The sequence below is a fragment of the Tripterygium wilfordii genome, chromosome 2 (genome assembly GCF_013401445.1).
Source record: "Tripterygium wilfordii isolate XIE 37 chromosome 2, ASM1340144v1, whole genome shotgun sequence".
Lineage (NCBI taxonomy): Eukaryota > Viridiplantae > Streptophyta > Magnoliopsida > Celastrales > Celastraceae > Tripterygium > Tripterygium wilfordii.
The window spans coordinates 8,141,099-8,157,948 of NC_052233.1; the positions used below are offsets into that span (position 1 = coordinate 8,141,099).

The following is a 16,850-nucleotide window of genomic DNA, read 5'->3' on the forward strand; positions in this document are numbered from 1 at the left end:
CATTCCTAAATTAACCCAAAACCCCATCATCAATACACATAATTAATAGCTATGCAATGGAAAACTCAATTAATTAAGGAAATCATGCAATGGGTTTAACAATTCTCAATCAAACACATTAGATGCAATCCCTAGACTAGACAATCCAAGAACACAATCAAATATGTCATTCTTATATATCCACTCACACAACTATCACGAAATTAAAAGAGAAGAATCGAAGCTACGATTCTTTGAACATATCTTGAGTAATCGAAACCTTGCATCCACCTTTCGGGATTAGAAACTAGAGAAGAGAACTACCCACTCATGATTGTTGCAATAAACATCCAATCTATTATCATCTAAATCAGAGTTTATACAAAATCAAGAGAAATCACCAAAAACAACAAAGAAAACTTAGAGAGAGAAACTAGATCTACACTACTCCTATGGTGGCTTCCTCTTGGAGAAGTCAATGAATAATTATTAAATCTCAACCTTGCAATATGTAGCCGTTGCACTTGCATTATTTTCCAAGTCTAGCTTTGCAAGATTTGAGTTGTCATGTGCACTTGCAGCCATCTTTGACCATTTGATTAAACTTGCACCAAATCTTGACCTTGGTATCTCCAACAATTTTGTCATCTTTGACCATTTGATCAAACTTGCACCAAATCTTGGCATTGGTATCTCCAACAATTTCCTTTTAAATGTGTAGCAACTTGCAGCCATCTTTGACTCCAAAAATCAAGTAAGATCTTCTTTTAAGTCAAAAATTGCAAGCAAGAATGTTGTCTTATGCACAACCATTGGATTCACCTTTAAATGATTATCTTAACCCTTCAAGTCTTGTTGTAATCTAATCCATTCATAATTCAAAACAATTCAATCTCAGCCATAGATTAGTGTACCGTTGGAGCTTGTAGTCTTCAAGAATATCTTCATAATCTAAGTCCCGACACCTCACAGCAAAAAGTGCCCAAAAAGTGCTCCAACTTGCCCGAACAATGTCCGATTCCTACAAAACCAAGGGGAAACATTTGTAAGTGTAAAATTAAGCTAAAATGCAATCAAATATATTAACTAAGTGCTAGAACATCCTAATTAAAGGACATTAGAACCTCAAAATAGAGGTCCAATCAGGCTGCATAGAAAAAGTTGCCACATAAAGTTAACGGAAAAGCCAACAATCACACGTGTGGTGCATATATATATGAACTGATATAAGACAAGGACGTACGCAAGGAACTCTTTTAACAATTTCTTGTTTTCTTCCATGAATTCTGGCCGGATGCTTAAATAATAATGTAGGTAATGACGATGATGGTGATTATACTGTTGGCTAATTCTTGTGCCCTGACACTTGGAATCATTCTAATTGTGTTTTCAATTGTTTTAATTGATTCATTCCTGAATTATATGACCAAAAAAGCATATACATGTACCAAAAAAAAATCGTCAGGTCTATGTGAAAAAACTAACCGAATCAAATGAAACAGGAGAGAAATCACTTGGGTGGTAGAGTTGGCTAGAAATAAATCATTCCAATTGAGTAACTCAAGTTTAATCATCCAAATCAACATCGAGTGGTTTACCAAATATTTAGGGAGAATGAGACAATCTAAATATTCGGGATTTATATATGACAAAAGGGAATGGTTCCTCGATCGTCATAAAAAGACTAATTAAAAGAACAAAGAGAATGAAAAGGGTCACCGGTTTAACTCCTTAAAAGCAACATGAACTGGCCTGCAAAAGGATTGCTCTCTCTTGTCCTTTTGTGTCTTAGGAAACTTTGAACGAAATTATTTCAATAAAAAATCACGAGGCCAGCGAGATCCCGTGCGTACCAAGCTTGACAGTTGACACTATTAATCTATTTGGCCTTGTACTCCAATCCCGAAGGAGAGAGGAACAAATGACATAAGCTATCTGTATAAGTCAATATAGACTTTTCCCATCTTTTCATTTATTTATTATTTTAATGGAAAAACTGTTTGATTACAAGAGGATGAAGGTGACTTGACGTCGAGACCTCAACGAGATATCACACATAAGGACGGAGCCTGAAATTCATGTTAGGGGGACTTCTAAAAGTTGACGGGGTTCGTTGCCCCCATAATTTTTTTTAAGGCTATTTATATTACACTTATTTAATTGACAGCATAGGTTACTGAGATTAGTTGATTAGGCATTTAAGCTTACCACTGCCGTTAGTTGAGAGTCTTGAGACGAACCTACGAAGCTACACGGTTACATGCTTGCACTAGCGAAGGAAAGTAGGTACTAAGTGTGTTTTTATTTAGGTGGCTAAGTGTATATTTAGGTATCAACTTATATATAATTGTATATAAGTGTGTTTTTATTTATGTATATATAATTGTATATGTATGTATGTATGTGTGTGTGTATATATGTGTGTGTATATACATACTTACCAAACATTTGGGGGACTACAGCCTAGTGTAGTCCATGAATCCGCCCTTAACCACACACATGAGTTTCATGTGAGCTTACTCGTGGTTTTCAATATGAAAAAACTATCTTAATGGTGCAATTAGCATAAATATTATAAAAAAAACCCCAGCATCATAAATTGTTAAGGACATGGCACTAATAAATGAATGCATGGCACCAACTCTATCTTCGATGTGGTTGTTATAATGGTAAAAAATAGCATCGACCCATCAGCAACGAAAGCCTAGCAGAAGCTCAGGCCAGAGTCGGTCCGAACAGCGCTATCGAAGACTCGTGTCTTCAACCATCGAGGATCTAATTCAAATGTCGAAGTCGACGACGACGTTGGCTCCTCCTCGACCAAGGATTATTAATGCCTCATCTTCTGATTCTCTGTTTTATATATATATATATATATATATATATATATATATATATATATATGATAACTAAGACGTTTTGCAGGAGGTAATCAGATCGATCCACCTCTGACATGGGACGATTTCCTCAACTTCCCCACTGATACAACTAAGATAGTCATTGACACGCAGTGTCGCCTCATGTCTCTTGGGTCAAGACCCTTCTCCAAACGGCTCACTGGATCAATCCGTCCATGGCCCTCGTTATGGGAAACATAATAGATTGAGCTTTCCTCATGCACGTGCAGTACATATGGATATACATAATTAAACCATGATTTGTTATAAAAATATGTAGTCTATATTTGGTAGTTGGCAGACTCACTGAGAAGTGAGAACCACCAATAACTCAGATATCACACATGTGTGTCGTATTTCATAAAGGTATCACATGTGTATTAAAAAAAAAATTCAATAACTTCGCGAATTTGGCATTTCTGTTTAATAAATACTATTTTATTTTTGAGTGGGCTGGGTTCAATTTTTTACGGGCCTGTAATTTGCACCATACTATCCGAAAGTGAATAGGCCAATCCTAATAAACTCTGTTGAATTGAACCTAAGCTCACAGCCCAAATTTAGGAAGTTCATTAGTGGGCTTAGGGAAATTTCGAAAGATCTAGGCCCAAAATTTAAGAGTTCATTACTGGGCTCACGGAGACTTCGAAAGATCCCGGCCCAAGATTTAAGAGTGGCAGTGTCCTCGTACCCAGTTTTTGGAAGACCGAGTGCATTAAGGCAATTGTATTGAGGAAGTAATTCATAAAATTGAGAGTTTGGATCGTGTCACAGAATGTGATAGAATCATTGAATTTGAACATTCATGTCAACGAGGAAAAAATGATCGCTCAGGGTAGAAAATTGTGCCCTAGAATTTACAGAGAAATGCATAAAAAATGAGTATTTTTTTTCTTCATAGTGAACCGTTGGACAAAGAAGAATTCAAGAAATCGTCTCACTCTTGAGTCTCTGACACGCTGAGCACGCCTTTCAACGTTGAATTGAAAATCCCTTGCTCATTTACCACGTCATTAGTGCACTGGCTCTCCATCGATTAAAAACATCTCTCCGTCTGTTTGTCCCTCTTGAACTCCGTTTTGTGCTTCTTTGATGGCGAAAATTTAAGCTGCTGAGCACAGCTTCCACATGCATTCCTGAAATAGAACCAGCTTTTCAATTTCTTGCTTGCCGATTGCATTGTAGTCAGGTTAGTGTGTAGATTTAAAACTCATTCTTCGTTTTTTGAGATCTCACGGTTCAGAGCAATACTGTTCGATTTACCCTCAGCCTCTCTCTCTTTTTCTTCATCAAAAGACCCAGAGCTTAATGTTTAGACTTCTGCAACTATTTGATTCTAGAATTAGGAAGAACAGTCACATTGACGGCGATTTCAGAGTCTCTGCGGCGGCGGATTGCCGGAGACAGCATCGGAGAACACAAAAGTCTAATTTCTCCTCATCTGTATAACCGTATTGACCATTGAGGTACGCAATATTGAATTCTTTATTATTTCTTTTTATCGTGACGGTGACGTGGCGGCCTTTGGCCGATTCTTCTATATTTTAGTAATTTTCTATTTTAATTAGAGATTTAATTAAAGATTAGACGGAGTGATCGTCATTGGGTTTGATTAGATTCTTCTACTCGATGCGTGAAAATTTTTAAGCCGTTGATCCTAAAGGGGTCCTCATCATGATTGAACTCCGATTAGCGAGGGCCCACTATATCCGTCCATTACCGACAGCCGACACGCCCTAAGTGGGTCCCGTTTGGAGCGCAGCGTTGAAACTTCTCTTTTATAGAACGTCTTTGTTGCAGAGCCAAATGTATACGTCTTTGAACTTTGAAGCCAAGTCTTTACTGTTGCCCCTCTATATTTATTCTTTATTTCTATATTTTAATCTCAGAAGTCTCCATTTTTAAGCATGACCCCCCCATAACTAAATTGTCTTTTTCTTTCCCTAATAATGTGATTAGCCACTGTAATGTAAGAGATTATAAAGTTTCACGGTTGAGAAGTCTTTTTCGGGGTTGAGTAAAGATTGCTTTCAAAAAGACGGGGATGACAAGATTTAGATTGTATTCTATTTACATTCTCTTCATTTCTACTTTTGTGTATTTCCCACTATTCAAGTTTCTTTCTTTCCCTAGATGGATGCTGTCTCCTTTTGCTTGTTATTGGCTTGCCAAGTGTAATGACTATCCATCACTCTTAGAACATCTGATTATGTTTTCCTTGGCTTAGCTTTCGTTTAACTTCCTTGTCTGAAGTTGGAAGGTTGAACTTATATCACATAGGTCATCTTTACACGCATTTCATCTATTCTTCAGTTAACTGAGTGCCCAAGACTTAATACCATCGATCTGTAGTTCTGTACTGATTTGCTTCTGAGGTAACTTCTACTACAATTGGTGGTGATCATATTTCTTGAATTTTTTTCCCTCTTTTTAATGTAAATGAGGCAGCAGACAGGAATAATGACATTTCAGAAAACCCTTCGTTGTATTTTTTTGGCTGTGGTTCTTGGCAGGTTATGGGAGTTAAATTGAGGATGTCACTAGTCAATTGATTAGTCCCCTCATCATCAGAGTCTTTGCTCCAGAAGTGGGCTACATGAATTCATAAGAGAAATCAGTTGGAATCCACTAATTGCATTCTTCTTGTTCGCCGTATCTGGTAATCATTGTTTTTATATATTTTGATGTAACTATACGATTGCCACTAGCCCACTACTTTTATTGAATGGGTCTACTTTGCTTCTTGATTTGGACTATAGAGGATCTAAGACCTTTAGTTATGTATCATTATTTTATGGGCTGCACTATTTATTCGTGTTGCAACTAATATGGAGTTGTACTTTTAATGTGTAATTTGAAATTTGTTTGGTAGTTTTCTTGCTTGAATAATTTGCACCATAGATTGGAAGCTTTAGATGTTGGTTGGCCAACCACGAGTTTGAAATTCTTTCCTATATTGCTTTATATTTTTATTCTTGACTACTTGCAGTGTAGACGCATTTTAGATTCTCTGAGAATGACACATTCCAAACTATGGGCCAGAATGAATACAAAATTTTTTTTTAGCTCAATTCTAGTTTCTTCAACTGCAGTTTGCATATTTGATGTTTAAAATTTTCAACCATAACTATTTGACCCTTTATCAGTGTCATGATCATAAAATCTGTAATTTTGGACTGTTTAGCGTTTCTTTGCAATTGTACTGCCCTTTTTTTTTTTTTATTGAATTAAACCTTTTTCCAATGTACTTTCATTCTTCACGACTTTGCTAATATTTTCACATTTTTTTAGTGTGCGGATTGATACGATGCATCAAGGACTCTCAAAGAGTAGACTTCTGCTCTATATCTAATAAAGGTCTTTCCTCTATACATTTTTCTCTAAGATAATCATTTCATGGCACTTTTTCATTAAGATTTTCGTGATGATATGATATTTACATACTTAGTTTCATCATATTTCGGAGGTCTGGGAACTCCTCCTTATTGATGCTCATACATATATATATCAATAATACTTTTAATTTTACAGGATTATTACTGAAAGGTGTTAATTGAATGGCCGAGAAAATGGTCATGTATGTGAGGAACTAAAATATTTTGTTTGATGTTTAATTGTAAACTGAGTGAAGTTGGTCTCCATGTTTCTCTTCTTTTCTGCTAGAATTAACAATAAATTTCTTGAAAATCCATTAGATGGTTAGATTCCTTCAGTTTTTGTGGCAATTTGTATTTTGAACAATTAATTGCTACATAGAGTTTATTGGCTTTTATCTTTCACTTCAGTCTTCAGCTTGGATTATACGAACATAGAGTTGACTGGCCTTTTGTCTTTCAGCCTTTAATTTGGAGTAGATGAATCTCCAAGCGAAAGCTTCCCTTGCTTGTCTCATTGGCTTTATATTAGTGCTGCCAACATTTTGCGGTTAGTATAGTTTCTTTTAACCATATTTGAATTTGAATTTGTATCATATGAACAAGCTTCTTTGAAGCTTGTTGTTTTGCTGAAGCTGCTTCCGGGGGTATTTTTGCTTCATTAGTTGTTTCTTTTCTTGCAATGTGCAAAAGTCTTTGCTGTGAAAAGCTTATATACGTGGTGCTGCTATTGTCTGCGCATCTACATGATAGCTATGAAGCTTACTTCCTAGTCAATCCATTGGTGGCAGATGAACTTTACAATGCATCAGGCACAAACAATTGGACTTGTACATGTTCATCCTCAAATCAAGGAAATCAGAGTTATCTTCATGCTTCCAACTGTTCGACATCCTGTGATTGCAGTCCAGGTATACCGCTGGTACTTATTTTCATGGCTCTGAAGCTTTCAGCTGCTGTTGAAACAAAATTGCTTCCCCTAAGTGAGCTTGCTATTGTTGTCATGCACTAATTATTAAGTGGATATTTCTCGCTAAAGTTTGACTTTAGTTGAAGTAGGCGTCTTAATAGCTTGTCAAGCAAACAGTTTTCTTCCAAGATATAAGCTAACTTTTGCTAACATAGAAGATTAGAGAAATAAAGGGCTGATAGATATATCAAACCAGAGTGGTCCACATAATTTCTTTGGAGCAGTTATTTTGGGATATATAAGGTTCTGAAATTTTCAAGTAAAATATTTGTCTTGCAATTTACAACCTAATGTACTTTGGTACCACTGGTGATAGATGGAATGTTCTCTGCTGAGATTCAGCAATGCCAAACTCATGATGTGTCATCCTTCTTCCATGTATTCTATTAGTCCAGCAGCGACTTTTAGGAGAAGTTTGAATCTTTTGAGTTGTGCTTTCTAAAAATTTTACACCACCCGATATACTGTGTAAGCTTGTCTGTAACATTAACATGTGGTAGCCTTGGTGCTTGTATCATATTTAAGAAATTACTGTCGCCTTATCTTGTCATATCAGAACGAGGACCTATTGAAGGTGTGTGGAGATGCATGTGTGCTGCTGATGGATTTCCTAAAGTAGCTGCTGACAGTCATGAAGCGACCTGTTTTACCTCCTGCAACTGCACTTCTGGTATCCTCCATTTCCGTTTTCCCTTGTTACTGTCCATGTGAATGTGCTTTTGATTAAAGTGTTTTCTCTGCATGATTCTATTCTCTATAGACCACTTGACACTTGTGACTTGATCTTCTACTAAATTTGCATACATAATTTGGGTAGTTTAACATTATCGAAGACGTATATCTAGCTGGATTATATTTGTTGGTGTTTGACTGGTCATTGCTTTGTTCACCTTTATCATTTAAAAGAAAGGAATGGTCATTGCTTTACCAAGAACAGTTAGCCAATCCGCCGAGAGTTCAATATTTGATTATCCTCAGATCTTCTTGTTGATCACTTGACCACAGGCCTGTTTTATGTTCTATGATATCGTGCATTATAGTTTTGGTTATTGCTCATGACAATTGAGACTGTAAAGCAAAGCCTTTGATTATTATTTTTTCACCATAACAGGAGAGGCAAAAAAGTAATGCCTCGCATTAGATGCGCATAGTGAAGTTACAGGAAAGAATAATTAGTGGGGTTCCTTCTCAAATGAATTGCACTAATACCTTTTGACTTCTTTAATCTCATTAGCCATTGTTGATATGAAGGTTTGAGCTGCACTGACTAGCATTTCATTGATTCTCAACAGGGTTTCCTAGTGATTCAAAACCTCCAAGAAAGCACATCTCAAGCAAAGTTGTTGTGATTATTCTGCTACTATGTGTGATACTCACAACACTTGCATTTCTTGCTTCAGTAATATGCTATGTCTATCGAAAGGAGAAGTTCCCCAACCTGCCTCCGTTGTTTTCATCAGTGGGAGAAACCAGTTGGAATAGTGCTACCAACTTAATAAGTCGTACAAATTATTCATTCCCAGAAACTATAGTCAGTATCGGTTCTCCGATTAATCCAATTGCAGGTTGGCAGTTCTAATTATGTTTAATGATTGGTCCCCCCCGCCCCCGCCAAAAAAAAAAACCGCACTCATCCCCTGTCTGTGTACAGTGTCCTTAATCCTTTTCCAAAACTTTATTCCTTTTGACCGATTGATTTGTGTTGAATGGAAATTTCTCATACTAATTTTGAATGAACGCTCAACTAATTTTCTATGTCCATGGATCATGTTTCCCTCTGGGCACATAAAAATGCTGTGATTCTTTTTTGCAGGGTGTTTTGGCCGTGCTTTTTTATGTCGGAGTGAAACAGGGACTATATGCGGTACTTTTGTTAGATTTCCATACTCTGTGTTGGAAAATGCTACAGATAAGTTCTCCAATTCCAATCTTATAGGAGTTGGAGGAAGCAGCTACGTATATCGTGGTCAGCTAAATGATGGTATGAGTGTGGCAGTCAAGCGTCTAATGACTCAGGCAGGGCCTGATGCAGACTCTGTCTTTACGACTGAGGTACTAACTCGACTTGTCATCATTTTCTCTATCACTTAAACAACATCTCCGTCCTGTCCTTCCTAAAAGGACATACAGGGTATGCTTCATTACTAGGGCCATTATATAAGCTGTTATTTTTTCAGGTGGAATTGTTATCGAGACTCCATCATTGTCATGTGGTGCCTTTGCTTGGTTACTGCTTAGAATTCCAAGGGAAACATGCTGAGAGACTACTTGTTTTCGAGTACATGCCTAATGGTAATCTAAGGGATTGTTTGGATGGGGTTTCAGGGGAAGACATTAACTGGGATACTCGTGTTGCAATTTCCATTGGGGTTGCAAGGGGTTTAGAATACCTCCATGATGCTGCTGCTCCAAGAATTTTGCACAGAGACATCAAATCCACCAATATTCTTCTGGATGAGAATTGGAGGGCAAAAGTAAGAATCTTTGTTGCTATTAACTGTCATTTGAAATATAATCTTTGTTTAAGAAAGACATGAGCATGATCCATATCAACTTTAAATGCAGTGGAAGAATGAAGATAGCTTTTTTTATATGATGTCTAGAGTTGTTTTCCCTCCTCCTTAAAAATTAAATCGAATACTCTGCAAGAAATGATTCTGTTGTAGTTTTACATCCCCAAGTATATGTCGATATTTACCGAATGCTTGCGTTGTTATGTAACTAATGAACATGTGCAGATAACTGATCTTGGTATGGCCAAACCTTTAAGAGCTGATGGTGTTCCTAGCAGTTCAAGTTCACCAGCAAGAATGCAAGGCACTTTTGGCTATTTTGCACCAGAGTATGCAATGGTTGGAAGAGCCTCACTTATGTCGGATGTTTTCAGTTTTGGGGTAATTCTTCTCGAGCTTATCACCGGTCGGAAACCGATCTACAAGTTGGCAAATAAAGGAGAGGAGAGTCTTGTCTTATGGGTAAAGTAAATATTTATGTACAAGATATAAGATGATTTTCATTACCAATTTTCCACCATGCTGTCAATCTATAATTTCCACTGCTATTGCAACATTGGATAATGATGTAGTAATTAACTTGTGGGCCTACATACTAATTGGGAAGCTCCATAAGGACTTTTCAATATCTGATTTCTCGTGTATTCTGCAGGCCTTTCATCAGCATTTTTCTTTGAGTGGCTTACATAACTTCTTGTTCTTACAGTTATTTTCTGTCTCAACTAACCCTTAGTTCTTTCAGTTGGCAAATGCCAGCATTACACTTGATGATGTCTCTAAATTTAGTTTGACGAAATGTTGATTTGTTTCTATTTCTTGTATAGGCTATGCCTCATTTACAGGACAGCAGGCAGGTGATATTGGACCTTCCTGACCCACGTTTAAAAGGTAATTTCCTGGAAGAAGATATGCAAATAATGGCTTACCTTGCGAAGGAGTGCCTGCTCTTGGATCCTGATGCTAGACCGACCATGAGTGAGGTTGTACAGATTCTCTCAACTATTGCACCAGATAAATCTAGAAGGAGAAACATTCCTGTAAACCATTTTCAGGTACTTATGACTCTACTATTCTTAACTTCATTGTTTCTCTAGGTTACTTTTGCTTTTCAGCTGGTACATATTTTATCGGTATATTGACTGCAGTCTCTGCACATTTCAATTTGCTGGATAATTATTAATTATGATGTATTTTTTCGTCCACTTCTTGCGTGTCAGAATCATCCATAGTCCATAAAGAGGCTGGGTTAAAACCCAGTATTTCATCTTCGCTTCTGATTACAGATATTAAAAGTGATGAATCAATATGTACAAAAACATTGTCATAAATGATACTATGTGGTTTGTTTGTCTTCAATTGCTCAAGTTTTTGGTTCCTTTCGAAAGTTGCGTTTGAAAACCTATTACTACTTATATTTTGGAACTTATGCTTGTATGTTGATAGACTTGATAGACATTGAGAATGTAGTTGGCTGTTGTGTACTCAATTGTTTTGTTATGGAGAGAAGAATCTGAATCTGACCAGGTTCTTGATTTCTTATTGCTGATCTTCTTGTGAGATTGAGTTAAAAGATAGTGGAAGTCAATGTCATCTCACTTCCTAGATAACCCAACTTCATCTTTTTGTTTCCTTTTCTTCAATTATTAACTCAGTTTTGCAAATTTGCAACAGTGTTTTGGCCTGTAATTTGAGATGTTTTTGATGCATGGTGCAGATGTCATCAGCTGATAGTATGAAAAGTGAACCACAAAGAGAAACACCAGCTGATATAGCTGAGCTCACTGCTGGTACAGCACAGCAGAGACAAGCTGTGTCGAGTGGATGCTCAGCTGCCCAGGATTTGCTGCCCGTAGATACTAAATATACTTTATGTCTCGATGGCAATAATGTGGAACCAGATGGTGTTCCAACCGAGTATATGGAGAGGGTGACCGTTATGCGTTCAAAAACCGAGAGTTGGTGTGCACTGGATGATGAAATAGTAGACTTAACTGAGCCTCGGTATGAATCGTTCAGTGTGGCAAATGTTAATTAGTCCCCCTGACAAAAGGACTGGTTGGAGTAACCAAAACCATTTGATCCAAATTACAAGAGCTTTTGGCGCACACGTTTAGTTTCTGTGCAGTCATAGCTTTTCAAGCACGAGAAGAAGAGTGTCCTAAGAAGGGAACGAAGCATGCTTCTTTTTTTTTGTTTCCCACCCTGTTTTAAGAGTTTTGGTTACAACAATAGATGATCTCGTAGTTTGATCACGAGACTGCCTTCCCCCCAATATTGAATTCATTGTTTTTCAATGTACAGAAGATTAGTAAATTATTCATGGTGTATTTCGCATGGTAACGGTTTTTTTTCAATAGGGAAGGCACCTCAGCTGTGAAAAGTTTCTGGGTAATAAAATCAATTTTGTTTGTTTGTACGTGTAGCACAGTATCAGTTTCATTGTTCCTCATAGTTATTGATAAATACCTTTGTGTCATTCTGGCTGACTGTAAACTCCTGACAAGCTGAGTTTAGGTTTAGCAGTGTCATTCTGTGTTTATGCTGCGGAATGGTCTCTTTTTGTTCCTTTTTACGTTGGTTCTTGTGTTTTTCATAAGAGCTGGTTCATGGTGGTAGGCAAAATGAGTCTAGGCAGGTCAGAGTAGTTGCACTCTGTTCTTTTTCTTTTATTCGGGTGGTAACCAGCTCTACCTAAAAAGGAACTTTATTGAAATGTTGTTTGTCAAGGGTGACATTTGACAACTTTGTAGATCTTTCCTTTGAATGGTAGATGAGGATATCATCCGAGAAAAATAAAATCAACATTCTTCTGCATATAAACCGCTGACTCCCATCTACCTGCCCAAGGAAGAAGTCCTTTTGTAACCTGCCAAGTAGAGGTAGCACTGCCAGTCTACTTCTTGGGTCAGTAATGGATCCACCTCCACCATCAAGTGCACCACTCATTGAGCCGCCACGACCAGCCCCAGGAGGAGGATGTTTTGAGTCATGGTAATACTTCCTTTTCACTCTTTAACCACTTGTGGCTTTTATGCATCTCCTTGTAAGACAAATGCAGTGGGGGAATTTTGACATTGTTGTGGTGTGCAGTTTGTGGTTACTGTGCTGTTGTGGTCCGTTTGGAAGCTGCTGCCCTCCACTGTTCGAGCCTGCAGGGCCACCACCTCCATAAAGCTGCATTGGAAATGTATTTGTGTGTTTGCGAGAGCAGAGTAGGTAACAGAGAAAAAGACCTGATGATTTGAATGTAACAATCATGGTTGTCACTGGATGGTGTGTTCTTGGAATGAACGGCTAGGATGGCTTTTCAATATATGATATTGTACTTGGGCTTTTCCGACTGGAATTGCCAAAAGAAAGGGTACCCCGATTTTTTCTAAAGACACGTCAATCTAAGTTGATCAGCCTTTGTAAAAATCAGTTGACAGGGCGTCTTTAGAAAAAAACTGGGGTATGACTAAAGCTATCCCAAAAAGAAAACCTTGAGTATAGTTCATGGGCCATAGGTGACTGTATAGGTTTTCTTCTCTTTTTTTTGTCAAGCCTGTAAAGGTGTTCTTCGATGTCCATGAAAGAAGGTCCGGAAGCCCAAAATGCAAATAATTCCAATTGGCCCAAGATTAAAAACCACTTGTTCACCACCAGATTTGTGGGCCATAGAATTCAAGATTTGGGCCGTTTGGCAAACAGTAAAAACGTTTATCTTTCTGGGCTCAATTATAGCGTTTTCGACGTCCAAAAAAGAAGGTCCCTAAGCCCAAAATTCTGGTAATGCCTAAAGGCCCAAGATTAAAACGCACCGTCTTGTAATGCACTTAAAGCATAGCATAAAACCTCGGAAAGATCAAAAGCTTCGCCGAGGAAAACAGAGAGGTCTCCAGCTGCGAAAGTGTCCGTTTAGAGAAGAAGTAAAATAGGACAACGAAGAAGATATAATGACGACGAAACACAGTGCAGTTCCGACCACATACTCTCCGTCCCCGACCTCTAGATCAAAACCGTCAGTCTCCAAAGACTCCATTGTCGATTGGGTCCGACCCGACGGTCGCGGCTACCGTCAGTGCCGGCCCGCATGTATGCCCCTTTTATTCATATATGTACACCTCGTTCTACGGATTATGTTTTCTTTTTTCCTTTCTGCTTCTCTTTTGGAAACCCTTTTGGGTTAATTCTTGCTGGGTGTCATTTGACATGTTGATATTGCTAATCATTCTTTGGATTATTCTTAGTCTTTTGGCTAGTTTAGTCTTGAAACTTTGATTCGTGGATGCAAATTTTAGATGATTGTTTGTAGGCGCTGGGGTTTAAAGCAAATGTATTTTTGTATTATGTGTTCCTCGCCTGTTTGGCTGGCTCACAAGTTCATGGACCCTTGTGCATGTTTAAATTTCTGTCAACACATTACTCTAATCCCTTCTTTCTTGGCTCTGCTGAATTATCTTATCTTTCACCAATCTTCGACTTTGTATGAAGTGTTTATTATATGCAGTTTTTAGGACTGGTGCTGTGAATGCTGCTTCAGGATCTGCATATGCAGAGTTTGGAAATACCAAGGTCATTGTGTCTGTGTGAGTGGGTCTTTTCCATATTCATTTCATCTCTCTTAGATGTCAAATTTTCCATCAATCCAAAGTAATGGATTTCTGATATGGCTCCATGCCATAGGTCTGTTGTCCTTCAACAATTAATGTGTGGTAATATTCATTGCGGTACAAAACTTTACATGCTTTTCATTTCATTGTTCTCTCTTCGATCAGATTTGGGCCAAGGGAAAGTAAGAAAGCAATGATGTACAGCGACGTAGGGCGGCTAAATTGTAATGTTGGCTTTACAACTTTTGCTACACCGATTCGTGGGCAGGTAAAGAACATAAAAGATTTTGGAACCTGGCTGCACTCTTTGTATATTTTTGTTGACTTACATTTGATGGTTGTAACTAGTATTTGAACTCCAATTCATAGGGGTCAGACCATAAAGAGTTTTCCTCCTTGCTACATAAAGCTTTGGAGGGTGCAATAATACTGGAGACTTTTCCCAAGACAACTGTAGACGTTTTTGCATTGGTGTTGGAATCTGGTGGCAGTAAGTTAACACTTTCATACTCTATATAGTTTGGACTTTGGGTGTAGGTATCCAGGTGTCATATTATTCGAACTCTTGCGGGTTCTCCATTATGAGGGGATGCTTTGGAATATCGTAAGCTAATTGGCATTCCAAGTATTAGTTTAGGTGCATGTCATGTGGTGCAGAGTGAAGTGTCTAAGCATTATAGTTTGTCATCAAACTATAATATGATGAAAAAAAAGAATGGCTAAGAACATCATGATGCATATTCCCTTAGGAAAAGAGAGAGAGGTTAAGTTACTGGGTAATTTAGATGCTCATATAACAATGCTGTTTATGTGTCATCTAGATGTATTTCCAGCATTCCTTTTGCATATGTGGCCCTCTGGAAAATATATTTTTCAATTTGATAGAGTTTGGTGCTTGATAATACTAGTTCCTTGCCCATTATGTTTCGGATGTGTAATGGCATCTAAAGATGTCCCTGTTCTCTTTGCTTTAAAAATGCTATTGATAAGGGATGTTGATGAGTTATACTTGTATGCATCTATCAGAAAACTTATAAGGTGCATACTTGAATAAAAAAGAAAATAAGATCACGAAATAATCTGGCAGCTGTACTGGATTCTTTTTGTTCTCTCATATATCTAGCATAATTATTCAATTAGACTTTATTGTGTGTCGGTAATTAATATTTTCGTATGAACCTCTTGATGTCCTTCATCATTTCTGGTTACAGGTGATCTTCCTGTCATAATATCTTGTGCTAGTGTTGCCCTAGCAGATGCAGGGATTATGATGTACGATCTTGTTGCTGCAGTTTCTATGGTATGCATCTTGTACATAGTTGTGCTTTCCTATGAACTGTTTTGTATTTTGCAAGTGGCATTCAGGCATCATTTTTGTTATAGACAATCATTCCCTGTGAATATTGCATATCTATTTATCATATTTCATGGGTAGGACAGAAGGGGAAAAATCTATTCAGAAGAGTGCAACACAGAATTGAGAGAGAACAAGTGTTATTTGGAATTATCCTTTTGGCTTTATGGCTTTATTATTTGTTCTCGACTTCTTTCAATTGACCATGGAGCATTTGTATTTATTCATGAATACAGTATGTTGAAAAAATATGCCTAAGAAGGCCTGCCAATTGGAATTTTCGTTCCACGGTGAATATATATGTGCTAAAATTGTAGTCAACTTTAGTTCTTCTGTCAAATTTACATGATCCTAACAGTCTTTCTGTTTGTTTAGTCTTGTCTTGGTAAGAATCTTGTCATTGATCCAATTACGGAAGAGGAAAGCTACCAGGACGGGAGCCTCATGATTACTTGCATGCCTTCGCGTTATGAGGTTACTCAGCTTACTGTTATAGGCGAATGGTCAACCCCTGAAATAAACGAGGTATATAAGATTTGATGCAGGCTTCGTTGTTTCGTTTATCATAGATTGGCCACCAAAGGTGATCTTTTTATTTGGCCTGGAAATGTGATTCAATTTACCATCTTCTTACTTCTATGAGCATAATTATTTTTTTTTTTTGAAATAAAAACAATGAAAATATGGATGGTTGTCTGCATTATCTATCTGAAATGGTAGATGGGTTTTGACTTTTGAGGGTTCTTTTGTGCTTCTCCAAACAGGCTATGGAGCTTTGTCTTGATGCTTGCTCAAAGCTTGCAGAGATCATGAGATCATCTCTGAAAGAGGTTGTTTCTGGTTCACAAGAATAGGGAACAAAATACTGCAAAATTTTGCTACTATAATGCTGTCACAGTGTTTGAAATTGATTTTTCTTTTCTTTTTCTTGGCCATTGAAAGAAATCTATATATATTTAGTAACAATTCTTCAAATGTATTTCGAAGTGGTTGAATGTTTGAATGTATAATTTTTGGAGTGAAAAAAAAAATCCCTCATCAAATTAATTTTGCCAAAATTAATGTCTTGGTCTTGGACTCATGAGACTTTTGGGATAACAGGAATATTAATGAACCTGATTGTGTTTAAGATGCCCTTTTTTTAGCTTCCAGAATCTTTTTTCAGTTCAAG

At 37.4% G+C, this 16,850-nt stretch overlaps 2 protein-coding genes across 5 annotated transcripts; both read left to right on the forward strand.

The window, feature by feature from the left end:
* Positions 1 to 3,719: 3,719 nt before the first annotated feature.
* LOC120014606 (receptor-like serine/threonine-protein kinase NCRK) lies at positions 3,720 to 12,149 on the forward strand. 4 transcript variants are annotated; one of them, XM_038866633.1, is made up of 14 exons: positions 3,720 to 4,065; positions 4,173 to 4,342; positions 5,190 to 5,251; positions 5,390 to 5,535; positions 6,168 to 6,233; positions 6,714 to 6,800; positions 7,042 to 7,161; positions 7,777 to 7,890; positions 8,513 to 8,785; positions 9,034 to 9,272; positions 9,398 to 9,694; positions 9,959 to 10,195; positions 10,558 to 10,785; positions 11,448 to 12,149. In XM_038866633.1, the coding sequence occupies exons 6-14, from the start codon at positions 6,731 to 6,733 to the stop codon at positions 11,766 to 11,768; spliced, it is 1,899 nt and encodes a 632-aa protein (XP_038722561.1). In that variant the 5' UTR covers positions 3,720 to 4,065; positions 4,173 to 4,342; positions 5,190 to 5,251; positions 5,390 to 5,535; positions 6,168 to 6,233; positions 6,714 to 6,730; the 3' UTR covers positions 11,769 to 12,149. The 4 variants fall into 4 exon arrangements, with proteins under 4 accessions (XP_038722561.1, XP_038722537.1, XP_038722553.1 ...); XM_038866609.1 differs by having other exon boundaries at positions 4,217 to 4,342; XM_038866625.1 differs by lacking the exon at positions 5,190 to 5,251 and having other exon boundaries at positions 4,217 to 4,342.
* A 1,344-nt stretch (positions 12,150 to 13,493) lies between these two features.
* Positions 13,494 to 16,726, forward strand: LOC120014633 (exosome complex component RRP41-like). The gene is made up of 7 exons (XM_038866644.1): positions 13,494 to 13,807; positions 14,223 to 14,301; positions 14,491 to 14,593; positions 14,695 to 14,815; positions 15,537 to 15,625; positions 16,055 to 16,204; positions 16,444 to 16,726. Exons 1-7 carry the CDS (start codon positions 13,669 to 13,671, stop codon positions 16,531 to 16,533), a joined length of 771 nt encoding a protein of 256 aa, XP_038722572.1. The 5' UTR covers positions 13,494 to 13,668; the 3' UTR covers positions 16,534 to 16,726.
* The last annotated feature ends 124 nt before the right edge of the window (positions 16,727 to 16,850 follow it).

Bases quoted from the DNA above. Each gene is read 5' to 3' on its own strand.
- LOC120014606 (XM_038866633.1), top strand. From the start codon at position 6,731: ATGAATCTCCAAGCGAAAGCTTCCCTTGCTTGTCTCATTGGCTTTATA. The intron at 7,162-7,776 runs GTATACCGCTGG...TTGTCATATCAG, and splicing joins ATCCTGTGATTGCAGTCCAG to AACGAGGACCTATTGAAGGT. The intron at 10,196-10,557 runs GTAAAGTAAATA...TTTCTTGTATAG, and splicing joins AGGAGAGTCTTGTCTTATGG to GCTATGCCTCATTTACAGGA.
- LOC120014633 (XM_038866644.1), top strand. From the start codon at position 13,669: ATGACGACGAAACACAGTGCAGTTCCGACCACATACTCTCCGTCCCCG. The intron at 14,816-15,536 runs GTAAGTTAACAC...TTCTGGTTACAG, and splicing joins GGTGTTGGAATCTGGTGGCA to GTGATCTTCCTGTCATAATA. The intron at 16,205-16,443 runs GTATATAAGATT...TTCTCCAAACAG, and splicing joins CAACCCCTGAAATAAACGAG to GCTATGGAGCTTTGTCTTGA.